The 27566-nt window shown below is 33.2% G+C and overlaps 2 protein-coding genes across 2 annotated transcripts; one reads left to right on the plus strand and one right to left on the minus strand.

Moving 5' to 3' along the window:
* Window positions 1-1126: 1126 nt before the first annotated feature.
* LOC139510284 (uncharacterized) lies at window positions 1127-19108 on the plus strand. The gene is made up of 3 exons (XM_071296780.1): window positions 1127-1252; window positions 3107-5319; window positions 18670-19108. The coding sequence occupies exons 2-3, from the start codon at window positions 3189-3191 to the stop codon at window positions 18987-18989; spliced, it is 2451 nt and encodes an 816-aa protein (XP_071152881.1). The 5' UTR covers window positions 1127-1252; window positions 3107-3188; the 3' UTR covers window positions 18990-19108.
* A 4592-nt stretch (window positions 19109-23700) lies between these two features.
* Window positions 23701-24507, minus strand: LOC139510926 (uncharacterized). Its single transcript, XM_071297478.1, has one exon. It carries the CDS (start codon window positions 24505-24507, stop codon window positions 23701-23703), a length of 807 nt encoding a protein of 268 aa, XP_071153579.1.
* Between the last annotated feature and the right edge of the window lie 3059 nt (window positions 24508-27566).

The raw sequence follows: 27566 nt of genomic DNA on the forward strand, positions 1-27566 counted from the left end.
TTCTATTACCTCAATTGTTGTAAACTTAAAGGTCAGAGGTAGCTACATTTATTCGGTCGATAAGTCCTGAGATGTTTCTCCCAGATTACAAATCTCACAAGCCTATGTCAAGGATAAAGGATCGATCAAGAGTATGATTAACAGTACCGTTAGGGTCACGATGAGAAGCAACTCACTATCTTGTTGCAATACATATGCATACAAAGTATCAAGTTAGTTTTAAAAGATAACAAGCAATATGTGGTCAACAACAAGCGATGGGGAAACTTAAAAAAGGACTCAAGAAACAAAGTACCAATCTCGGAGATTTCGAACTGAGCAATTAATGATTTTTATCAATTTATTTTGCTTTCCAGAAGTCAATCAAATTTGAGTTTTTCAACAAATACAAACATATTCTGTGTGTTAAAATATATTATATAACTAAGATGCAAAGTGTGATTGAAGGTATATAAATTGGATATACGTATTGGACATTAGAATGTGGTGTGTACATTGAATTATGTGATATGTAGGGACACAAGACATTGGTATATTTTATGTGCAGTTAGAAACTCATCAGTGCCAGTGGAGATATCAGGCTTATGATTTTGTCTAGTGTAGATTTATAGAAAATTTGTGTAGCAAGTTGATTTTCTTCAGTAAGTTTATGATTATAAAACAAATCATGTTAACCATTACATGAATAAACCCTATGAATCGGTCTATCCAACCCAATAGATAAACAAACAATTGATTTAAGTGAACGTTTAGAATACTCTTTTATTCGAAATCAGTATTTTGAATGTCCTTGAAATCTTTCAACTTTCCACTTTTTATTGATGATAACGAAAATAGTCCAAAGGAACTTTTTCTGTTGATGGGCTTTTTGTCGAGAGCTTTATTATTTTGTCAGATTTATTGGATATTCCCCCTTTTGAATTTAGCTTGAAATTTCTGTAAATACTTTTATACATCCTCAATAATTGGTCTGTAGTATAAAAATGTATACATTTGTTTTAATAAATAATCCTCCTCCTTCATTATGCCGATCTCTTCTTTTCACATTTGTTTTCAATTATTACAATAAGCAAGTATTACGTAATAAGTTATAAATATAACTGAATTGATAAGACAGGATATTTTTAGAAATAAATTTTCTGAAAATGATTTCGACCTGCCAACATATATAAACATTCCTGTGTTGATCAGCTGATTCGTTTCTGACAGACTTCATTTTCAACCGATAAACATGAGCCACAGCAAATCATTGGTAAGTAAACTATAGGAACTAATTAAGAAACTGATAAAGGAGATAATATAAAAGCCTTAATTCAAAATGATTTACCGTAACATTACTTATAAACGATATGATTTTTTTACATGTTTTCGTCTCATGTCACGCCATGTCAAAGTTTTGTTTTCTTTTCAAAGCCTTCACATGTCAAAATTTACTACATATACAATAACCACGTTGGTTGGTTTTGCCTTTGGTTTTGCAATTGTAAAATACTAAGAAGGAACGTTAGAACTTTCTTGGCCATATTGTGAAACATGTACTCTTATTATTTTTAAAGAATTGACCCTTTTCAAAATAGAAACAATAGCTTAAGCTACATAGTATTATACAAGTAACCAGAATATTTGAAGAATTTATGATATTAGGTGCATATATAATTACTTATTAATTCTGCAATGCATCCTATAAATCCTTGTTCCAATCGTAAAGCATTTAAAAAGATATAATCAAATTAAACCTCAAATCCGTTGGAAATAATTATGTTACTGGTCGATGCCACTGCTGGTGGAGTGTATCACCAGCCCAGTAGTCAGAACTTCGGTGTTGACATGAATATCAATTATATGGTCATTTTAATAAATGTCCAGTTGTCAAAACTTTAAATTTTTCTAAAAACTAAAGATGTTCTTATCCCAGGAATAGATTACCTTAGCCGTATTTGGTAAAGCGTTTTGGAATTTTGGGTCCTTAATGCTTTTCAACTTTGTACTTGTTTGGCTTTATAGGTACCAGTCTTGTATTACAACTCCAGTTTCCGGTGCATGTCAAAACATGGAGGGAAACAAAATAGTCCTTTTTTCTGAATTTTCTTCTGGACTCAATTTTTTCTGTTTAATTATAGTTTTATGCTGAATTGAAACATAAATATAGATTTTTTTAAAATCTTGCATCTTTTGGGGGATATCAATCCAGGAAAGTGGAAGGATATCATGTTTACTGGAAGTGTTGCGGCCTACTAAAAACAGCAAACAGAAAGTAGAAAAAAAATGTTTTGACTTCAGGGTTACGTAACTTTTTATTCTTCGTGGCATGACCCACTTTTTTTTCGATTAAATCACAATTTCACATTAGTACATACATGATATGAACATGAAATTTTTTTTCTATGTAGCGTTTTTAATTTTTTTATTTTCAAAGATCATCTGTTTAGCATGTAAGCCTATAGAGCAGTCAATTACAAGACTGCAACCTTTATAACTATCTTCATCTGAACGTCACTGATGAGTGCTACATGCAGACGAAACGCGCGTCTGGCGTATTAAATCATAGTCCTGGTACCTTTCATAACTATTAGGTCCTCTTTGAATTATTCACCAAAGTTTATTCACTTGCATCACTGGGGTCTAGATAAGACCACACATAGATGTTCATAAAAGTATAAATATGAAATCCAGAATTAAAGATACCAGAATTTTATCGAATTCTGCATATGCATGTCCAATGACCCCATCCCCAGATGATTAAAGTATTGAATAATAGACTTATATCAGTAGTGCTTTATGATTCGATGATCGTATTTGGCTGGATAAGATATATGAATATACAGTCAAAAATTTCGAACAAATACGGAGTATGCAAAAAATTCAGACGCCACAGTGTCGAGAAAGGACAGTTAATAGAAAGAACACTTTGGTGTTTGTGCACATCGTGTCTTTACATTTCACCGTACGCGTATTCCCAATCTTTAAGTCAAACCACCTGTTGTACTGAATTGTTGTCTCTAACTGTGTTTTCACTACCGTTTATCAGACATGATTAAAGTATTCAAGGTAATATAATTATACTTGCTTAATGAAATAGTTTGTAACAGTTTTATACTACTTTTAGGAGAATAATAAAAAGATGAAATAGAACAGGCTGTCCAGTTCCATATCTTCATAAAAAGTTGATCAGATACTAGTACTCTAATATGACTGAGGATGTTAAGCAACCGACAACCAATCAATCAAATATAATTGAAGAGCATATTACGCCGGGATTGATAGGACTGAACTTAAATATTATGCATGCCTTAGATATGCATATGATTGAAGATGCAAAGCAGAATATCTACAAATTGCTTAAAAAAGAACATTCTGCTCTAATTAATGTTCACAAAAACATGGTCGCATTATTCAAAATGAAAATACCAAGAGAAAGACGGGAGGCTAGACTTGAGTTAGAACAAATATTGGAAAAGTTCCCCGATCATCTTAATGCTCTGGCAGATTTAGAGCACATCTACAGAGAATTGCACAGATTTACAGACGCCGAGTATTGTCGTCAAACAATTGAACACAATCTAGATGGCAAAAATCGGAATTCTCTACATAATAAGAGAATATGTTTGCTTGAGCAAGGGTATGCAATTTTAATTGAGCGAACGTTGATAAATGAAAGTACGGTTGAACTGAGAATTACAGACTTGCATAAGATGCTGAATACTGAATACGAAAGAAGCGAAGGTAACAGGAAGGAATGTTTAGAACGCAGTCTTCACCATCAAATGCAAGTTTTACGCAATGTACAAAACGCAAATGAAGATGAGAAAGTAGATGGCCATATACTCCGAAAGGGTTCTAGTCTTCAAAAATTTGAAATGGCGGAGAAATTATCCGCCAAACCCTTACCCCACATAGTTTGGGTTTTTTACTTTGCAAAAGCATTAAATCAATATTATGACTCTTTAGAAAATATTTCTAAATTAAAAGATGGTATGCAAGACGAAATGAGAGCAGTGACATTAAAGGCCATTGAAAAATTTTGGTATATAACACAAACACAGGAACCTTCCAAGGAAGACATGAAAACGTTTGTAGCAAGATCTTATGCATACATTGGACATATATTGATGAAACGAAAGAGTCTCATTGAAGCAAATTCAGCTGCTCCTGAATTGCTGCAAATTCCTGAACTCACGAAGCTATTGAATGATCCTCTACAAGCCTCCAAAAAAGCCTATGAACTTATGCCTGGTGATGTAACCGTACTAAATAGATATGGAAGGGCACTATGGAATTGTGTCGTCCAAACAGAGTGCCCGAAAACGAAACTTCACCAACTTTATCAATCCGAAAAAATTCTTACAGCTTCTATCGCCAAAGATGGACAAAGAAACTGGTTTGCCTATTCTTCTAGAATGGTGGTGAGAAAAGATATTGCTAGCTTGGAAAGATATAATTATGAAGTTGCTGAAGATTACTTAAAAAAAGCAAAATTAGATGGACATACATGCTTCAAATCAAAAACCACAAGAAAAGATATGACTTTATTGGCAGAAGTGTGTCAAAAACTAGCAAAGTTTCCACATACAAACGATTTTGGCCTTAAGTTTGTACGCGATCCAAATTATTTGCACCAAGCATTAGACTATCTGTTTTATTCTACATACTTGGGAGATCCTCCAGAATATCACTGGACATTTAGAATTGCCTCCTGTCTCTTTGATCTTGGAGAGTATGAGCAAGCTATTGAATGGCAAAGGAAAGCCTGGTTTCCCTCCAACGCCTCTTCGTCGTATGCTTTTTATATGTTGTGCATCTATATGCTGACTATGTTTGAGCAAAGAAAAATGTGGGGGAAATCTGATAATCCTTTCTTTAGAGAATTTTTATACATTTTAATATATGGTAAAAACAAATATAAGGATATAAAAAGAAATCTTAAGGGATTGTACCAAATAAGGCGAAAAGAAATACTTCGGTTTTTTAAAGAAGTTATGCAACTAAAGCCGATGAGGATAGACGAGAAAAATATACTAGAAACATGTTTGGATCATTTTATTGCTTTTTCGGCGACTAATAGAAATGGTGGTCGTGAATTTAGACAACTTAAGTATAAGCTTCAAGAAATTATTCCTGAAAAAGAAGTGGAGTATGTATTGTCCGAAATATTTAAGAATCCCTCAATTAAGCCACTTGCGACAGGATTGAAAGCATTGTCAAAGTCATTTAAATATGATTTCTTTGTATCACATAGCCATATAGATGGTAACTGGGTTGACAACATTTTTCTTCGACATTTGGAGAGCAAGTTTGATGAGAGCGACGTTGCTTTTAGAGGTATTTCTTTTAATAAACTATTTATTTACATATCCTACTTCGTTTCAAGTAAATATATATTGATTATAACAGAAAGAAGAATTAATACCAAAACTTGGTGTATGCATAATTTTAAATGTACTTTAACTTTTATTTACATAATGTTATAGTAAACATATAGAGACAGTTAAACTGTTTCAACGTTTCAAACATTTTTTTTCCGTCACAACTTTACCACGGCCGACACTCGGCTAACCGAGAGATTGGTCGGTTAATCTATATTGAGTATGTGGCTATATCGGCGGTGGGTCTGTTAATCGGGTTGGCTAAAGTCTGTTAATCAGGTGTTATCGAGGAAATCATTGGAAATTCTGCATGTTTCATTGTATAACTTTTTTAATATATGTTTATCATAAAAATTATTCATGTCTAACAAAACAATTCAATGTACTGAATCCAGTGGTGTAATTACTATTTTTCTAGCTTCGATGTGCGATCTATAAAATGAAAAGGCGTGTTTAATACTCATCAATAAATTTATACACATTTTACACACACAAAATGTACACAAAAAGACACGTTGGTTGAATTTACTTGCATGCGATATTTTGAACATCGAACAAAGACAGGCATTATGTTTGTCAACCAAATGGATATCATTGTGTGAAAAATCTACACAAAAATCTGTATTTTGGTGACATAAATCAATCTTTATTTATAACCTGGTCTGTTAATGGGTCGGATGTATAAAACTCGGTCTGTTAATTGGTCTGTTAAGAGTTATGAATGGCAATAAAAGTATAATTTTATTGATGTATGTGATGTTATCGGATCAAATGGGTAGACTCAAGACGAGTGGCTAAAATATACGGAAACAACACATGAGCAATGAAACAAAATATATACGGAAACACTGACATGAACAATGAATTTAGGGCCATGAATATTGAAAACTGATATAAAAAAGTGTAATATTAAAGTATTATTATACATCATGTTAAAATGCCATATTTTGATTGCCTAATACGAAGGTGTTAATTTACTCTATCACATGGCTGAGCGAGTGACAATTTTTTGGAATGTCACCCTCTCGGCTAGACCAATCAAAAATCGGCAGCTTAAACGACAATGAATTGAATCTACATCAAGTTATTTTATAGACAATGCTTAAAGTTCTAATTTACTATACAACGAAGCGTGGAACGACTCAAACTTATTTCTTTTACAATTGTTGGAAACTTGTTAATATTTTTACTTTAAAACCTATAAATCATTGTGTGTTATGCTTTATATTGTTGATATTAAACGCATTCGTTCACCATCGATGGGTTTCAACTGGTGATGTACATTTCATCATGTTCAATGTGATGTATATTTCTTAGCCAGATATGAGGCCTTTTGAAAGGGGTATTTACCCAAAATTTAAATAAAATAAATAACAATAACAAAATAACAACAATTGAAAATATTTTTTTTCTTGATAGCAGAGCTTTTTTCCCCGTTTCGGGCCTAATCCTTTTATCGTTATAAATATGTCAAGTCAATGCACTACTATTGTCTATTTACTTCACTTCTGATGATTTTTCAAATACCCGTTACGCTGTCAAGTACGTGACTACATAGAAAATACTTTATAATAAAACTCATCTGTTAAAGAAAATGATGATAGGACATTCATTATAATAAATCAAATATCACATAGCTGAGAGGGTGATAGAGCAGATCGGTATCCCTCGAAAAAACATTGTCAACCTTCGCTTCGCCGCGGTTGACAATGTTTTCTCGGGACCCAATCTGCTCTTCTTCTTCTTTAAGTTTTCCAGTTTTCCATCTGAATAAAGATGATTAATAACTGGTGCATACGTGGCCTATTTATTAAAATTAAGTTATATTTACAAACAGTGCAAAGAACAGATGTAGTGATTAAAACTATGTACATGAGATGAAGTTTTTTAAATAATAGTGGAGAGAACAGCATATGTTAGCTGATCTCTGAAAGAGTCGACTGACTGTGTATTTACTACTGTGGTTGGTAAAAGATTCCATTGAGTTATTGTGTATGGGAAGAATGAAAATCTGTACGAGTCTTTTGATGTATAAATATGTCTGAAGGTGTGAGAATGATGTTTTCTGGTTCTTGAGTCTGATGGAATGAGAATTGTGCTAGATGGTATAGCAACAAGTTGATGTGTGATCTTGTACATCATAACCAGTCGTGCACGCAGTCTGCGTTGTGTCAAAATGGGCCAGTTTAGTGTGTTCAGCATGTTTGATACACTACTAGTATTATGATACCTGTTGCAGGCATACCGAGCAGCTCGCCTTTGGACCATCTCTATCTTTGAAATAGATTCTGAAGTGTGGGGGTCCCAAACTGAGCAAGAGTATTCGAGTTTGGGACGGACAAGTGCTTGGTATGCCTGGCTCTTGATGTTTTGATTTGATGTTTTCAGATTTCTTCGAAGGAAGCCAAGAGTTTTGTTGGCCTTTGATATATTGTCATCTATGTGTTTGTCCCATTTAAGGTTTGATTGTAATGTGATGCCTAAGTACTTAGCAGATGTAACAGATTCTAGTATATGATTGTGGAGAGTGTAATTATGTTTTAAAGGTTGACGTTTAGTTGTTACAGAGAGAACATTACACTTGTCTGGGTGGAAGGCCATCAGCCAGTCCTCTTCCCATTTTGCAGCTGCGTCAAGGTCAGCTTGCAGTTTTAGGCAGTCACTCTGGGATTTAACTGGCATGTATAAGATACTGTCATCAGCAAATAGTCTTAGTTTGCTATGTGTAAGGTAGTCTGGAAGGTCGTTGATATACGCCAAGAATAAGACAGGACCTAAGACAGTACCTTGAGGAACCCCAGAGGTGACTGGGACTGTGCTTGATGATCTTCCATCCAGAACAACTGTCTGGGTTCGATCAGAGAGAAATGCAGAGATCCAATTTAAAGTGTTTCCATTAATGCCAAAATAGTGTAATTTGTATAGTAAGTGACGATGCGGAACTTTATCAAAGGCTTTCGCAAAGTCCATTATTACAAGGTCTGTTTGTGTATTTGAATTGTTTGTGGATTGAAGTTCTTGAATGAAGGTTTATATTCCCGATTGTTCCACTTTTTAAAATTTTAGAGTTCTGATTGTCCCACATGAAAAGTTCTGATTGTCCCACATTATTTTATGTAGTAAAATGTTCTTAGATAAACAAGGTAACTGTTGTTTGTTTTGCTAAATAAACAAGAATTAATTATTGCACATTTAATATTAATTTTATAAAAGTATAAAAAATATGTTTTTTAAATGATTAAAATGATACACTTTAAATTTGATTAAAAAAATATAATATTTCTGATTTATGAAATAGATCTTTTAAGGTCTTGAATTAAACTTTTTTTTTTAACCTGATTTTTGGGTTTATATAAGACTCTAGAAAACTAATTGGTGACGAAAATCATATGGTGGTACACTTATTTTTGCTACAGCCATTTTAAAGTACCCAATTCTGATGATTTTCTCAGTTTTCATCAAATGTTATCCATTTTTGGGCTATTATCATGAAAAAAATCACAGTTTCACAATTAAACTTTATTTTTTTCATACTTTCAATAAAGATAGAGTGGACCAATCTGAATAGATCTAACTTTTAAAAAAAAAACTAGAAGTAGGTGTTAATATAAGAAAGTTTTATAAAATTTTATTGCTTTTTTGTGTCAAATTGACCATTCTGGTCTATATCTATATGCCAGCATAGTAAATCAGCCATATTTTTTTATGTCACGATTCAATGTATAATACAACGGACAGCTATATTGCAATACAATAACAACATGAACAACAAATTTTTGTTCGCATAAATTTAGGGTGCCAGCATGTCCTCCTTTTATTCAAAATTTTGATACGTAACAAAATTTCAGTAGTTTTGATACCTCATACTGACTTGTACAACAAAATTATTTGACTGCATCAACTAAAACTGACCATATGTGCACTTTAATTTGTAAATCTATATACCAGCATAGTAAATCAGCCATATTTGTTATGTCAGGATTCAATGTATATTACAATGGAAAGCAATGTTGCTATACAATAACAACAATTTTTTGTTTGCATAAAATTAGGGTGCCAGCATGTGTCCTCCTTATATTCAAAATATTGATACGTAACAAAATTTCAGTAGTTTTGATACCTCTTGCTGACTTGTGCAACAAAATTATTTGACCGTGTTGACCAAAACTGACCATGTGAGCACTTTTATTCATAAATCTGTATACCAGCATACTAGATCAGCAAATTTTTTCAAATTTTTGTTTGCATAAATTAAGGGTGCCTTCATGTCCTCCTTTATTCAAAATTTTGATATGTAACAAAATTTCAGTAGTTTTGATACCTCATGCTGACTTGTACAACAAAATTATTTGACAATGCATCAACTAAAACTGACAATTTGTGCACTTTAATTTCTAAATCTATATACCGCATAGTAAATCAGCCATATTTTTTATGTCAGGATTCAATGTATAACAGGCATGGGGTAATCGTAATCAGTAATCGTAATCAGCTGTAATCGATTACATTTTGCAGTGTAATCCTATGTAATCAGTAATCATGCCATTTCTGATTACAAGTAATCGAAATGTAATTGATTACATTGCAAAAAACAGGTGTAATCATGATTACTTTTAGATTACTTTCAGATTACATTCATATGATTACTTGCTGATTACAAATCTTGTATATATATGAAAATAGTTTTTGATAGACAAGATGAAAATAAGAAAATGTAAAGCTTGAATGAAAAATCATGAAACTAGTATTCACAATGATGGGACCTTAATTGTTTAATGTGATAAATTCTATCATCTATATAACAGATTTGTATAACCAAGTGTTTTATTTTGTTAACAGTTTACTGAAGGAAATTGCCTCTCCAATATTTTGTTGTTAGATTGAGCTCTTATGAGACAAGAATATGCCTTGATTGCATTTTTTCACCCTTGATTGAAAACTTCTGATATTAACTGCAATTTCATATAAGTTTACCCAATATTTTTACATAACTACTTTGAAATTCAAATGCAGAAAACATTTAGTTCCAATTTGACTTTGATGGTCGACATAAATATATGAGCCCACTGAAATCAAAATGGAAGTTAAAACCAGATTACAATAATTGACAAATTTAATAAATTTTGTTTCCCATAAATTTGTGTATAATATGTGCTTTCTAATTTTTATTCTTTATTAACTTTGAGCCTTACGACTCGTCAGTATAAACAAGTACATGTACAGTGTATACATATCGCATAATATTACAAACAATGTGCATAGTAGGCAATAGGTGACGTCAGAAGTTTCATCAATACAAAATATCTTTTATTACAATAAACTGTTTCTTAATTTAAAGAGAATAAATGTATTTACTTTCCTAAGTTACAAAGTTGTTTTGTGTTTTCACCTGGCAATAATTCTATTTTAAATTATTAATTAGATCAAGTATTACAAATTTTCAAACAAATAATGACAATTAACCACTTTTAACTTTCTTGATATTGTTATTAAGACAATAGAATTTTAATACCCAAGCTCACATATTGTTTGTTAAAAAAATGGAAGTAGTGATTAACACCTGTAAAAACATTAATGGATGTGTCAATTATGTCCCAACAGACAATAAAACTATACTTAATTAATTTTTCCTTATTTGTTCAGGTTTTTTGTTAATTAGGCAGTTGGTTAAAATTTGTAGAAAAAAAAAGTTATATCTCTTTTACATAGAGAAAGGACACTTGTCTATAGCTATTTTATCAAATTACACATGTTGTACTGTACTCGTCTATAAATTCTTTTGAATAAGATGAATTAATTAAGGCTTTTAAAAAAAATCACCAAAATTAGCTTTTTGTGAGGATAAAAAGTTATAAAAAAAACTTTGATATTGCAATATACAATGTAATCATAAGTAATCTAAAGTAATCATGATTACTTTGAAGAAAAGTAATCTAATGTAATCGATTACATATAAAATAGGGTGTAATTGTTATGTAATCGATTACATTTTATTAGCAAAGTAATTGTAATTTAATCGATTACATTTTAAAGTAATCGACCCCATCCCTGCATTGTATAATACAATGGACAGCAATATTGCAATACAATAACAACAAATTTGTGTTCGCATAAATTTAGGGTGCCAGCATGTCCTCCTTTAATTCAAAATATTGATAAGTAACAAAATTTCAGTAGTTTTGATACCTCATGCTGACCATGCTGACTTGTACAACAAAATTATTTGACCGCATCAACTAAAACTGACCATATGTACACTTTAATTTGTAAAGTTATATACCTGTATAGTAAATCAGCCATATTTTTTGTGTTAGGATTCAATGTACAATACAATAGACAGCAATATTGCAATACAATAACAACAAATTTGTGTTCGCATACATTTAGGGTGCTAGAATGTCCTCCTTTTATTCAAAATATTGATACGTATCAAAATTAGTGTTTTGATACGTCTATACAAACTTCTTGTCAAAGTACCTAATAACTGACTCAAGATTAGTGTCTTTAAGTTCACGATAAAATTCTGAGTAGCTGTCTTCGGTCCTAACATATGCCATCTTTTGAAGCAATTCAAGAGCCAAAATACGTTCGTCTTTTGAAATTCCAAGCTTCTCAGTAGTCACTTCTCTCTTGAAAGTTCTTAGTACATGGAAAAGACATATTAGTAAGGGTACATTTGGTATTTCTTCCCTAATGACGTCTCTCTCGATCATGTCTTTGTCACTCATTACACATCGAATTTTGGACCAGTTTTCTTTGTACTTTTTGAAGAGTTGCGTTATTTCTTTTATAGTTTCTCGAGATTCGTCAGAAACTATCCAGAATGCTATAACCTCGCTCTCGCCGTTTCCATCAACAGACATAAGTACAAAAAGAGGAAGAGTATCTTTAAAACACCAAAACCATTTATACGTTAGAAAAAACAATTTAAACACCATTTGTTAACGATAATATTTATTATTTATCATTATTTCAAGTATTATTTCGTACATATGCAAAATTAAGGCAACAAAAGTTGTAACTATACAAGATTTAAGTTTAATGATTGCTGTTTTTCATGTAACAATAACGCCATGTAACCGTAGCCTCAGTAATTATTGTTACATTCGTAATTAATCGGTTCCTTACCCGACTTTGCATTCCGGCATTTAGTCTCCTATGTAACAATAATATTTTTATTATTGTTACATTTCCATGTAACCGTAGCCAGTGCCTTTCAGTTTAGTTTTATTTTAAAGATGTAGGGCATACCCTATTTTTTTCACTTTACAGGAACAAAATCAAAAAGTTTTAAGACCTACCCAGGGTAGATTTTCTTTCATGAAAAAAGGAGGGGGATGTGGACATGGACCTCCATTTTGTTTAAACAATAAGTTAATTGTTTATGGAACCACTGTTACGGCAGTCAGAAGTCCACACTCCTACACCCCTATGGAATTCGAAATTTATATAAGATCATATAAGTTATTTATGATACCCGGCTTACTCGTATCAAATTATCTTTTTATATTTCCTTATATATTCAATGAGATATATTGCGGCATCGAAAATATTGCTAAGTACGTTAATATGTTGAGAATATACTTACTGTAATAATTTGGTTTAGTAAAGATTGTAGGACTTTTGAAAAATGCCCTAGTTTGTATATGGATTCCTGGAAAAAATTCTACCCTCCCCCTTTTTTGTTGTAAAAGGGAAGTGATAAAAATGTGAATTTCACATCAAAATAGATTTTTTCAAACCATAAGCAAATGTAAGCAAGGGGTCTGGAAAGAGAGATGTCAGCGCATAATAAGCTGAACTATTATAGTAAACATTTTATTGAAAAAAGTGTATAATGATTTGTTTTGTAAAATGATTTGCTTACAATGATACTCTTAGTCTTGTGCTACGCCACTGAAACCTTGATCATGTATTGTTAGAGTTTAAAACATATTGTTGTATCCAGAAAATATTACACCTATTAAAAGATGATTAAAGATTAAGAAGAGGAAAGTCTTGGATTACCGAAATATTCTCCTCCAATGCTCATCCGTCAAAACATCAACCTTAAAAAGCGTTGTCTTATATGCGCCAATTGTTGATCATTATACTATGTTATGGTTCTATTGAATTGTTTTACATGTATACCAATATCAATTTAACCCCAGCTCTTTAAAATAAAAGCATGCATTGATCAACAAATTTAAATAATCATAACAAACTTTTACACGGGTGAGTACATGTGATGAGCTAGTATATATCATACGGTAATTAGAGAAAGGTTCCGATTTAAGTATTCCTTAGTTAAGTGAAGACTTAAGTAAATTTATGCATACCACTTAAGAATTTTACTTAACTAAGGAAATTCTTAGTGAAATCTAAGTTTAAGGAATACTTAAGTTAAGATGTTTTATGCATACGGCCCCAGGGCATATAAACGTTGAAAATATGCCGCACAGCACTATATGTTGACCCTTGAAAAAAATTGTAGTGCATATGAACTTTCAATTCTAGGATAAGATTTTTTTCAAAACTTCATACTAAAAGTGGTACAGTTTTAGCCGTAAAAGGAGTTCCTATGGGAAATTGCATTGTCAATATTTACAGAAATGCAACCTATATAGGGTGAAAAAAGATAATATTCAGAATTTAACCAAATTTGATTTATCTCACAGATTTTAAAGAAATTAACTCAAATATGAAGTTTTAAAAATATTTCATGAAGATTGATAGAATCCTGAGCCTTAGATATGATGACTCAGCATAAATTCACAGTTTACTGTATGCATAGTTTACTTAAAGTCCTGAATACAAAATTAATTCATAATATTTGCATACATGTAAGTTAAATTGTTAAGAAGTGCTTATATTTACTCTTCGCAGTCATTGAAACCCATCGATCCTTCCTGAATATTATTTATGGGGTGTTTGTGTCCTGTCGATAACCCAAAAGTAAGCCGTAACACCTAAATCTGCTTTTTTGTCACCACAGCATAAAAAATACAAGCTAGAAATACAAAAATATCTCAACAAAACTTACAATAGTGTGTTCTATCCTGAATATGTACTTCATACTAAAAGTGGTACAGTTTTAGCCGTAAAAGGAGTTCCTATGGGAAATTGCATTGTCAATATTTACAGAAATGCAACCTATAAAGAGAAGAAAAAGAAATCTATCTACATATGTAACATATGCACACATGATGCAGATTCAAAGGAAGCCAGTGTAATGTGTAGTTCCTGTTCGGAGTGGCAACATTTATCTTGTGCTAGATTAAAACTACTTACAAAGGCAAAGAATTGGTTTTGTAACAATTGCAAATGTTAAATCATGTGTCCTTTTGAAATTCGTAGCAAACAACTTTTAATATTGTCTTTTTTATGATGTACGTAGTTTAACATAACACTATTTTTATAGCATGGAAGGATATTTAAACCATAGATTTTACACAGATTTGAACATCTTTTTAATAATAGATATTTAAAAAAAAGTATATTTAGTAATGTACAAATGTGTTTTGATGCTTTTAATTAATATTATAAAGTTTATATTTTATTTTTGATTGTACTGTATATTTAATGCTTGATATTGTGATAAAATTATTTTAAATTCTTATTAAGCTTTTTTATTCTCTACTAATCACATCAATGAACAATTTTATTCAGTGCCGGCTAAATAGCAAATTTGCTATTTTGCCGGTGCCGGTCAAATAGCAAATTTGCTATTTAGCCGGTGCCGGTCAAATAGCCACTGCCTTTATTGATACGAAACAAAATTTCAGTAGATTTGATACCTCATGCTGACTTATACAACAAAATTATTTGACTGCATCGACCAAAAACTGACCTGCATATGTGCACTTTAATTTAAAAATCTATATACATGTATATCCGCATAGTAAATCAGCCATATTTTTGATGTCTGGATTCAATGTATAAAATAAATGACCGCTGTTTGGATGGCGCCTAATTATGTCTTCTCCTGGCACTCCTGTGAACATGTTAGTAGGACGGCAAATGTAAGCAATAAGGAAAACAATTAATGCAATTTTTTTCCCGCATACATTGAGAATGTCAGCGTTTCATCTCTGTATTCATAATATTGAACAGTCACTAGGGTGTGTAAAACGAAACTATTAGGCTGCATCATCCAAGTACATGTACCAACACTGACATGTCTGAATTCATTTGTGATTTTTAATAAAAAAAGTATTTGAGGTTCTCTTCTGGTAATACTGTTTATCTATTATGTCGGTTGATTGATTTTGTTTGTAGTTAAACGTCAAGTGACAACTATTTCATTCATGTGCACAAATCTCCCGACAAATCTGGATTGTTGGTAGTTTTACCACATCGTACATATCCGGACACTGTACAACTGTACAATTTTCGTTAGAATATCCTGCGGAAAAAGAATAGTAAATCCAATCCAAATAAGTAGAATAACAATGAAATATCCATGCATGTATTAACCAGTATATAAATCAGAGATAAACATCGTAATGTAACTAAACATCAGTAAGTAAAATATATTGGGATGCTAGAATATATAAAGAATAAAGAAATAATAATGAGTAAGATAAAATAAAATGTAGAGAAAAGTAACAGACAATTTAAAGAATATAGAAATAAAAAACACCCCCAATCCGGACCCTCATTGTATACACGAGAATTTGGATGGAAACACAGAATATATAGAATAATAGATAAGGACAGTAGGAAGTGATGCATTAATAAAAAAAGATAGAAAAAAATAATAACTGTTTGAGAATAAAGACATGAAACACCCCTGGGTGTTGAAACAGTAACGGATTGCTATGTACTCATATTGGTAATAAATGCTAAAAGTTTACATGCGGACAACTGCAGTTCTCCTCTGCACTTATGTAGAAAGGAACTAAACGGAATAAAATGAATTAAAACTTAAGATAACCAAATGTAGCTGCATTCGCTCCTTTCCGTTTACTTCTTTAGAATGATTTGTTAACAACATATGATTAAGTAATAAAAGAAAAGAACCAATCGGATGATGTTGACGATTTAGAGTTTAACGTCCAGTGACAAATATCATGTGCATATGAGAACGACAACACGTTATATGTACCCTGTGTTGTATTAGAAAGACACTTTCGGACGGATTTGAGAACGTGCTACTTTGAACAGACACAAAAATTAAGGCTGAAGAAAACGTTAATAATAGATTCATACATATTCCAGCAGGCAATCCATATCCATATATTGAAGTGACGACACCCCTTAATAAAATGCAAAGGAAGTCAAAATAAAAATGTTGTTACTAGAAGGACACTGTTGCAGCGTATTGTCATTTTTTTTTACTCAAGAGCATCTCATTCTTAACTTTTTCAAAGGGAAAATATAAAGGTAGCACAACTATTGTCGTGGCTAAATAACTCTTAACTGACACAATTTCAATTGTCCAACCCATTAACAGACTTTATTCCCATAATGTTCACTAAAACGTTGTATTACTCACGTTATATTACAATTATGAAATATTTACTAATTTCAATTTATATTTTAGAACCAAAGTACGATTTTGTGTCCTTTAAATGATATCTAAAATTGTTTTTTTCGCCTTTCATTACTAAAATTGCTATGCGTATAAGCATAAATACTACATACTTGCGCGACGCCTTTTAGTTTTACTGAAAACTGTGCAGACTATGAAATGTTTTTACAGTTGGTAAATGTTCTATGATATATATCATTTTGTCAGACACTTTTCTTTTTTTGATTTGATTCTTATAATGTACCTAAAATCTGTATATTAAATAGATTTTAATATTAAAATTGTGGGTTTTACTCTTAACAGACGTATAACCAACCCGATTAACAGACCAACCGCCGATATAGCCGCATACTCAATATAGATTAACCGACCTATCTCTCGGTTAGCCGAGTGTCGGCCGTGTTTACAAACATGTCAACCCAATATCCGAATAACCCTGTTTGTTCACAAGAGGATTTAACGCTTGTCTTATAAATAGAAGCAACGTTTTTCTTTGATGTAATAAGTATATATACATTGTAGTTTATGCAATGGAGGATTTCAAAAGTCAGGTCTTTCACGGGAGAAATCCCAATAAATCGGAAAAGTTGGCAAGACTATTCTATTTTGTTGGTTTTAAACCGGATTTTTGTGACAAAAATGTCGGTTATTGATTTGGGGATGTACGGCGGACGTCAATCAAATGTTGTCCGTGCATTAGCTCATGAACCGTTCAACCAAAGCTTTTAAAATTTTAATATGTGGTTACTGACAACTAAATGAAGGTCAAGTTCAAAAATGGCGACTTTTACCGTTCAGGAGTTATGGTTCTTGAAAGATTGAAAAATGGAGTTTCCAGTCGTGTCCGTGCATTAACTCATGAACTGTTCTACCAAAGCTTTTCAAATTTTAATATGTTGTTACCGATGACAAAATGGACCTCCTGTCAAGTTCAATAATGACGATTTTGACTTTTACCGTTCAAGAGTTATGGTTCTTGAAAGATTGAAAAATGGAGTTTCCAGTCGTGTCCGTGCATTTACGCATGAACTGTTTTACCAAAGCTTCCCAAATTTTAATATATTGTTATTGATGACAAAATGGAGGTCAAGTTCAATAATGACGATTTTGACTTTTACCGCCGGTTCAGGAGTTATGGTTCTTGAAAGATTGAAAAATGGTGTTTCCAGTCATGTCCGTGCATTTTCTCATGAACCATTCAACCAAAGTTTTTGAAATTTTTATATGTTGTTACTGATGACAAAATAGAGGTCAGGTTCAATAATGACGATTTTGACTTTTACCGTTCAGGAGTCATGGTTCTTGAAAGATCGTAAAATGGCGTTTCCATTCACGTTGTTGCATTTACTCATGAACCATTTAATCTAAGCTTTTCAAATTTTAATATGTTGATACTGACTACAAAATGGAGGTCAAATTTGATATTGACGATTTTCACTTTCACCATTCATCAGTAACACAAATAAATGTTAATAAATCCGGTTTGCTGTCGTTGTGACAGCCTCTTGTTTTATTCTACTTTATACACATATAAAAAAAAATACAATTCCAATTTTAACATATTACATGTGGGTGTACTGTTTTAACTTTTAGTCTAGAATAGGTATAAATGTTCGTTTTCAAATGCCTTTTTGTGGAATTTATATAATCCTAGCCTTTTAAGAGTTAAACTGAAAGATATCATGTTATTTTCAAATAAAAGGAATGAAATAATGGATTAGGGCTTTGTCAGTAGCAATATGCTTTTATTGTGTTATGGTAAAAAAAACAATAACCATATTTTATAACTTTCAGGTTGTATTGCTGATAGGGATTTCACACCTGGCATTTCTGTTTTAGACAATATTTTAGCGGCCATTGGTGAAAGTAATAAGGTGATTCTCGTGATATCCGAAAGTTTTGTGTCAAGTAACTGGTGCCAGTATGAAGCAGATCAAGCAGTCATTCGATCTCTGAATTCTAAAAATGATAACTGTGTTATTCCAGTTTTGTTAGAAGATTGCGACATACCAGATAAAATTGCACATTTAAATTATGTAAATTTATCAGAAGACACTGATTTTAGACAAGAATTTAGACGATTGAAATTAGCCCTACTGCCAGACGACAAGTAGATTATATTTTCATGTAAAGCAAGCAGATTTGTTATTGTATGATGTAGATTTTTTTCATAAATTATAATATTCACGTTTTTATTTTGGTACAAATTCTGCTGATAATAAACATTAATAATCTATGTCGGTGATACATTTTTTTTCAATTTAATCGGTTTAGTTTTATTGTCTAACGTCCAGTGACAATTATATGTCATGCATATTCAGGACGAAAACGAATTAACAAATAAAACAATAGGTAAGTTCTTCAAGGTATGGGTCGACCGGGATGCAGGGCGGATAGTTTGGCACAAGATATCGAATTCAGTTTCCCAATTTTGACTAGACAAGGCTTAGGTGCATATTTTTTTTATTGGTTGTTAATGGCTTTGAACTAGCTGTCAGTTACTGCGAGTACACTCAGATCTGTACTTAGCGTCTTGTTGTTGTTTGGATGTACAAGTACCGTCCACATCAACTTTATGTTTTTGTAAGATGTATTTCTATTTGTATCCATCTGAAGAGTAAAGCCTTTTTCAACTGATTTTTATAGTTTGTTCATATGTTGTACTGTTACACCACTGTTCCAGGTTATAGGAGGGTTTGTGCCTTCAACCTTGTTTAACCCCGCCACATTGTATGTGCCTGTCACAAGTCAGGAACCTGCATTTCTGTTGTCGTTTGTTGCTGTGTTCAATATTTGTTTTTCGTTCGTTATTTTGTACATATATTAGGCCGTTAGTTTTTTCGATTGAATTGTTTTATCTTTGTCATTTCGGGCCTTTAATAGCTGACTCTTTGGTATGGGCTTTGTTCATTGTTGAAGGTCGTACTGTGGTCTATAATTGTTAAAATGTCTGTGTCATTTTGTCTATTGTGGAGAGATGTCTCATCGGTAATAATACCACATCTTCATTTTAAATGGCTGCATGTGTATTTATATACATAAAGCATGTCCACACTTACGACCCACTTTAGCAAGGATTGTACTGCTGGAAGGGGTACGTCCAAGGGATTACCATATTTATATACCTCCACTCAACATTTTGGGTCTCTTTCAATATGTGATATTCCCACATAGCATTTATGATATACTGTTTGATTTGATTTTGTCTTACATCAACTGTATTGATATATTATAAAATTTAGAATGGAAATGGGGAATGTGTCAAAGAGACAACAACCCGACCACAGAACAGACAACAGCAGAAGGTCACCAAACAGGTCTTCAATGTTTGCTCCTTTGTTGCTATTAAATGTTATATTCCGCCTTTTTAAGAGAAATATATCGTGATAGGTGTGTCCTCTTGTTTTATTTCGTTCGTTTTTCTGTTTTGAACCTGTGGACAAAGATAAACGTCATATGTTCTTGCAGTGATCCTGGTGTAGCTTGTGAGATGCATCTATATTCCAAACATCAAAAACATATCCCGATGACAAAAATATAATGACTCGATTAAGGAGATGTCATAAAAAATCCAGATTATGCAAAAAATGCAAACAAATTGAAGATGAAATTCATTTCTTTTTATATTGTAATAGAAACCATAATAATAGAAAAGCTAATTTTGATTTTTTGATAAATGAGAATATTCACTTTATAAATTTAAATTACATAGATAAATTAACATATTATACTCAATCCAATTTCACACATTCAGGTAAATAAGCTAGGGTCCTTTTTAAAACAGTCTATTGAACTAAGGACAGGGGACTATTAAAATATTTACTTTTATTGTGTATATTAATGATCGATCGATCTTGTTGTTGTGTTTTATTTTCATTTTGTTATGTTGTGTCACATACTATAAATATGTAGTTTTATGGCAATAAAATTTGAATTGAATTGAATTGAATTGAATTAATTCACTGGGGACAAAGGTTAAGGTTTCGCGAAAATTGTGATGATTTCTAATATATGACAGCTGGGACTTTCCATAGATGATTATAATTAGCGACCCACAGTGTTATTATAAAACATGTTCATACTGAATATCATGTTAATGTCAAAAGATCAAAAAGTTAAACCAATCAGATAAAAAAAAATATCAATATATGTATCTTCTTCGAAGAACAGACATATTAATTCAGAAAACAGCAACAAACAAGAGGATAATATACATAAAGCTCTAGCTTTTCAAATCGCTAAAACCGGAAATGGCCATTAACAAATTCTACTTCTAATATTTGATTTGATTTTTTTGTTTTTAACGCCGTTTTTAAGCACCGCATTTAGGCTATTTCGTAGCGGCCAGTTTTTATTGGTGAGGAAGCCGGAGTGCCCGGAGAAAACCACCGACCATCGATAGGAAAACTGACAATACTAGTCAATTAGGATTGGTGTCGAGTGCACCCGCACGAGCGGTGTTCGAACTCACAACTCCAGTGTCGATTGGCTTATGATTACAGTAGTAACTACATAGACCACTCGGCCACCGAGGTCCCTCTACTTCTAATAGATTATGTCTGGCTGATAAAACTCTTAAATTATAGTTGTCTTTCAAATATTCTAGAAAATAAAATAAAAGAAGATTTGATGTTTACCTCAATCAGACTGCAACCCAATGACAACAATAACCAAGGACGTGAGTGGATTAATATGTAAAATGTCTAGCTCACCTGTCACTAGATACACATGTTATACTGTTATAGTAACAGTCAGGAACCTACTTCGTCAAAATTATCTCCCCATTACGCCAGTTCATTTTCACAATCGTAAAAATGGATGCCATTGTAGGGATGACGCGCTGTCAATTTTTCTCTCGGAAACCGATATATTTATCCACATTGCACCATTACGATCATTATATATCAGTTGTATTTTAAAAGAAAAATGTATCAACTAGCTAATGAGCATCAGTTAATAATTTTGTCTGCATTGATTCAACTTAAAACTATTGTCTGATCGGTTGTCAGGTGGAATTTTCGAAAATTAATAAACATTTTAAAAAAAATCTAATTAAATATTTCGTGGAAGGGCAGACTAGATTTTTTTAGTGGTTGAAGACTTGAAACCCTATTTTTCACGCACAAAAAATTATAATTTTTCGAAGATATGCATTTTCATCATCCAACTTTTAAGACTGTCGTCAAGTACTTTCAGTAAAAAAAATTGCTATTCGAACACACCAACTCTGTTTTTGTGATATCAAATTTTTAGAATTAAAATTTAGTTTTGTAAATTATACTCACCTTCATAAATTTAGATATCAGTCCACTCGCTGCATTATTCAACCGGAAACCAGCCAGAAAAAGAACCATGACCCCGTGACAACCTCTCCCACCTGACACCTGTGCTTCCTAAACCTTCATCATTTATTCCTTAAAATGCTAGGCACTAAGGGAATGAATGGGGAGGGGGGAGGGACCTCTGATTTATGAAGGTGAGTATTTAGTTTACAAAACTTAATTTTAATTCTAAAAATTTGATTTTTATTACATTAAATACCTCACCTTCATAAATTTAGATAACAGAATTTAACGAAGCGCTGAATCCCCATCACTAGGAGGAGGAAAAACAACATGTTGAGCAGCAACTAAAGGCCCTAAAGAATAGAGGTTGTCACAATGAAGAGGCATGGAACGTAAATAATGGTTATAAAAGGCACTATCAGACCTCCAAAAACCAGCTGACATGATTTCCGACATAGAGGAGGAATTTAAAATGTTCCAAGAAGAGGGTAAAGCTCTAACTTCATGTGCTTTAACTTGATGTTTAACTAAAACTTCAGAAGAAGCAGACTTATAAGCCAAAATGACAGTATTGCAAATCCAGGTAGAAATGGTTTTAGCAGAAATGTCAGAAATTTCTTTTTTAATAGGAATGAACAACCTAGAAGAACCAGTAGATCTTAATTTAGCTGAAGAAGCTAGGTAAACAAGCAAGGCTCTCATTGGACACAAAACCTGATTATCCGCCGTGGGAGGTAACGCAGGAATAGTAATTAAACCAGAACCTTTATCAGGTAACTGGTTCTTTGCTAAAAAAAGATGGATCAGTGAGAAGAGTAACCGAAGACTTATCAGCCGCAAAGCGGAGACAAGACTCAGAAATTGACAAGGCATGAATCTCACTCCTTCTGCGACCCGTAGCCAAAGCTATCAGAAAACAACATTTATAAGATAAAAATTTCAAGGAGGCTGAATGTAAAGGTTCAAAAGGTGGGAACTGAAGAACCTTCAAAACTAAACCTAAGTCCCAAGAAGGAACCAAACGCCTTTGACGAGGTCTATTAAGGCAAAAGTTTTTTTATCAACAAAGACAAAAACTCATTGTCACCAAAATCAGAGCCTCCTGAAAGTGATATTGTTCTGGCTATGGCAGATCTATATCCCTTTATAGTAGAAGGAGAATGACCCTTTTCTTCAAAAAGATGAAGGAAAAAATCCGCTAACTGTTGGACAGTAACTGTGATAGGATCAATCTGTTTCGACAGACACCAAGTACAGAAAATTGACCATTTGGAGTCATACACTGCTCCTGTAGATTGTCTGACTGATCCTGAAATACGCTTGGTTGCTCCCTCAGAAAAGCCTCCCTTTCTGAGGGAATTCCTGACAGTAACCAAGCGTGCAGATGGAGATTCTCTAGAATCTGATGCAGTTTTCTTCCTTTGAATTGAGACAGAAGATCCTCTCTTAGAGGAAGACGAAGAGGCTTCGCACAACACAGAAGTAGTAGTTCTGGGAACCAAGACTGTTGTGGCCAAGCCGGAGCAATAAGAATGGTCTTTCAAAGATCCCTCTGAATCTTGTGCAAGATCTTTGGAAGAAGACGAAAAGGAGGGAACATGTAACTGAACATTCCCTTCCAAGATAGGGTCATAGCATCTACTGCCCAGGCTTTCTCGTCTGGAATGGGAGAAACGTAAGTCTCCAACTTGTGATTCAGACTGGTGGCAAAAAGATTTATATGAGGACGATCCCTACAAAGAATGATCTCCTGAAACACTGATGGATGAATTTCCCATTCTGTGTTCACTGGAACACGGGAACGGGAGAGAGCATCCGCCAGAAGATTTTGACTGCCTGGAACATGTCTCACTGACAGAATTATATCGAGACTGTGACACAGAAGAAGAATTTCCTTGCTCAGATGATACAGAGAAAAGGAATGGGTCCCTCCTTGATTCTGAAGATAAGCCACTACTGTGGAGTTGTCCGTGGCAACCAGTAGTGACTGACCCTGAACCACAGCCTGAAACTGACGGAGAGAAAGGAACACCGCTCTCATCTCTAGCAGATTGATGTGTTCCTCCAACTGAGCACCTGACCAAAGGCCTGATGCTGTCCTGCCCTCCAGATAAGCTCCCCAACCCATCAAACTCGCATCTGTGAACAGAGTTAGGCTGGGGTCTGGAGGATCCAACAAAACTCCCTTCCGAAGATGTTTTTCCTGAAGCCACCATTGAAGATGAGGTAACAACCGAGGAAGAATTGGAACAGGTGCCTCCCACAACTGAGAAATTGGGTGCCAAAACTCCGACAGATACCACTGGATTGGACGAATATGTAGACGTCCTAGTGGAATGACGTCCATGATCGAAATCAAGAAACCCACCAGCTGAAGCAATTGACGAGCTGGGACAGATGAAAACTGAGTCAGAGCATTGACTAACTGACGTACCTTGACTACCTTCTCTTCTGGAGGAAGCACTAGACCCAAATCTGTCCGAAAATGTTCTCCCAGGAAATTGAAACTCTGACTGGGAATTATCTCTGATTTTTTTTCATGAAATCAAAAAACCCAGTCTCAGGAGTAAAAGGATATAGTCCATCAGCTAGTTTTCAAAAGCGCTCTAGTTAAGGAGTTTGTGTTACACCCCAGGGTACCGCAATTTGTTTTGAAAGAATTCAACTTCAGTATCTTATTAATAAAATACAAGGTGTTAGACCAAAAAAAAGTGTCCAAAAGAGGTTTAAAAACGTCCCTTACAATGGTCCCCTTATTTAGCTATCACGACTAAGTAATTTTTAATTAAAATTTTTAATATAAAGCGATTGAAAAAAAATAAAGTATAGGTTAAAACAACTAAAACAGATATAAAACTATCATATTTAATGTAAAACTAAAGATTTTTTGTTTAAAAAAAAGTGTGTATTTACATTACAAACAATCAGATTTTTTGGGTTAAAATCAAGGCATATTTTCTCATTTCATAAAGGAATTCGTAATACAATTATCCGTTTTTGTGAATTAAACTTTAAAATTGACCAGTATGCAATGTTTAAACTATTTGCAGTATGTATATATCGTCTAAAATATGAATTATTCAATAAAACATATATACGTGCAAATACTCGTGAAATACCGGAAATCATCAAATTACCGTCTTCGATTTAGTCGACAATATATTCATACCTGAGTGCACACATACGCACTTTAAGCTTATCAATTTGCAACTGAAAACAAACATTTAATTGTCGATTATGTTGTTTTTGTAAAACAAATTATTTTATAAAGTAAATGTGTAACAAAATATTTATGAAAAAATTACAAATTAAAGTTATTTTTTTTGCGTTTTTAAAAGGTGCACTCTATCGAACTCAATAAAGGTGTGCTTGCTTACATTTTGTGTTTTAGCTATGTGGTGATTGAGTTAAGATTGTTAAGTCATTCAATCGACAAACATTGCTTTGAACGTAGGTCAAATAGTCAGCTGGGGAATTTGTTTAGACTTTTTACTTTCTTTGGCACACAATTATGTCGATTTGACATACCATCTGGTTATTATTTATTTGCTTTTCGTAATATATACATTGTCCCTCATTTGATAGTGCTTTTTATCATTTTTCTTTCTAGCTTCTTAATTTGATATATTGCTTCACTATTGTTTTATAAATTTGAACATATTGTCACACTACATGTGCTTTTATGGCAGTCATTGGGAAACGGTTTGGCGATGCAGGGCTGGGCGATCTCCTGTTGGAGTCTGGAGTTATTGGGTCAGGTTCTTTGACTGGTGTATTTGAAGGTAAACATTATAATCGAGCCCTGCGATTGCTCAAAATTGTATCTGAAGCTTTTGAACGATTACGTTGGGAAGCATTTGGTTCTTGGCTTAATTCAAATGATGAGAATGAATTTCTCGATCCTAATTTTCAGCATCTGTTCTGTCAATCTTAGCTCAATCAGACAAAATTTAACAGAAAACAATTTAAAAACCTTGCTAATTTCACCTTATGTTGGTAAACTATTTGAGGTATTTAGTGTATATTGAAATCTAAGTGAGGGACTAATGAAAAAGTTCTGGAATTCTTACATAGAAATGGTCGAACTTTTATTGGTATTTATAAGAGCAACAAGGGAAGGTAAGTGGGAACTTCATTTGGCATGTGTTGAAAAAATGTTACCATGGTTTTTCGCATATGACCGTCAAAACTATTCCCGATACATGTCAGTATATTTGCTTCATATGCAAAATCTGCCAAATACATATCCTGATGCCCATGTGTATCGTTCATCTGGTGGTTTTTGTGTTCAGAGAAGTTCTCATGGATTTTCTAGATCTCCAGTTGACCAAACAATTGAGCAAACGTTGAACAGTGATACCAAAACAAGAGATGGCATTGTTGGTTTCAGTTTGAATAAAGGTTCTGTTAAACGTTGGTTGCTAAATGCACATGACAGAGCTTCAATATCATCAAAATGTCGAGATTTGGCATGAATAGTTAATCCTGAAACATCCACACAAACAGAACTTGACAAAACTCGAATGAAATGAGATGACACTGACGTTTTGAAATTGGTTTAAACACTGCAAAGGTGGACAAACCCATTTGAGACATCTGAGCAGCTATCAGGCTTGTCCTCGGGCACTGTTTCTTCCTCTGGATTAATGTGCGACGCCTATAAAAAGGGAATGTTGGCATCAGACAATTTTATCAGTGAACGGTTTGTTCAAAAGTCAATCGGCATTTTCAAACCAATTAAAAGACAATCATTGCTTACATTTTCTACAAAGAAAATAAAAGGTAAGCAGTTAATAACTGATATATGAACAACAACACATTGAAAGTAGATATAGGGTAATAGCTCAGACAAGACAGTTGGATATGCGAGAGGTCCTCGAGTTTGAATTAGGTCCTCTTCCATAGACTTTTGCAAACGTTGATGGTACACTAGTAAAGACAAATAAATTTGTCCTTGCTGGTCTTTTAAAAAGGGGCGTTGAACAAATGCAAGCTATTCCTGAGGAAAGCATGTGGATATTTGATTGCATGGCAGTCATTCAATCCATCACAAGGATACCAAGTACTTTTTCTGATTTGGCAAATGTTGTTTTTAAAACCATCCTTTCAGTTTCAAATAGAGCTCCCCGCATTGGTTTTGTCACTGATCAGTATCCCACAATGTCCATAAAAAAATCGGGATCGCAGGTCCTTCGGAGGGCAAATCATAACAATAATTTCGAGACCATCACAATCGTGTCCTCGGTAATGGTAGAAATTGTTGTCAGTTGGTAGAAACAAAGTTGCTCTTGTTAAATTCTTTGTGTCGGAATGGATTTAACAATCCTATAGAATTACACTTGAAGGAATCGATTTATTTGTATCACTGTTGAAAATGAAATAGTGACAAGTGTAAAATGCACTGAG

This window comes from Mytilus edulis, chromosome 2 (genome assembly GCF_963676685.1).
Source record: "Mytilus edulis chromosome 2, xbMytEdul2.2, whole genome shotgun sequence".
NCBI classification, from domain to species: Eukaryota; Metazoa; Mollusca; class Bivalvia; order Mytilida; family Mytilidae; genus Mytilus; species Mytilus edulis.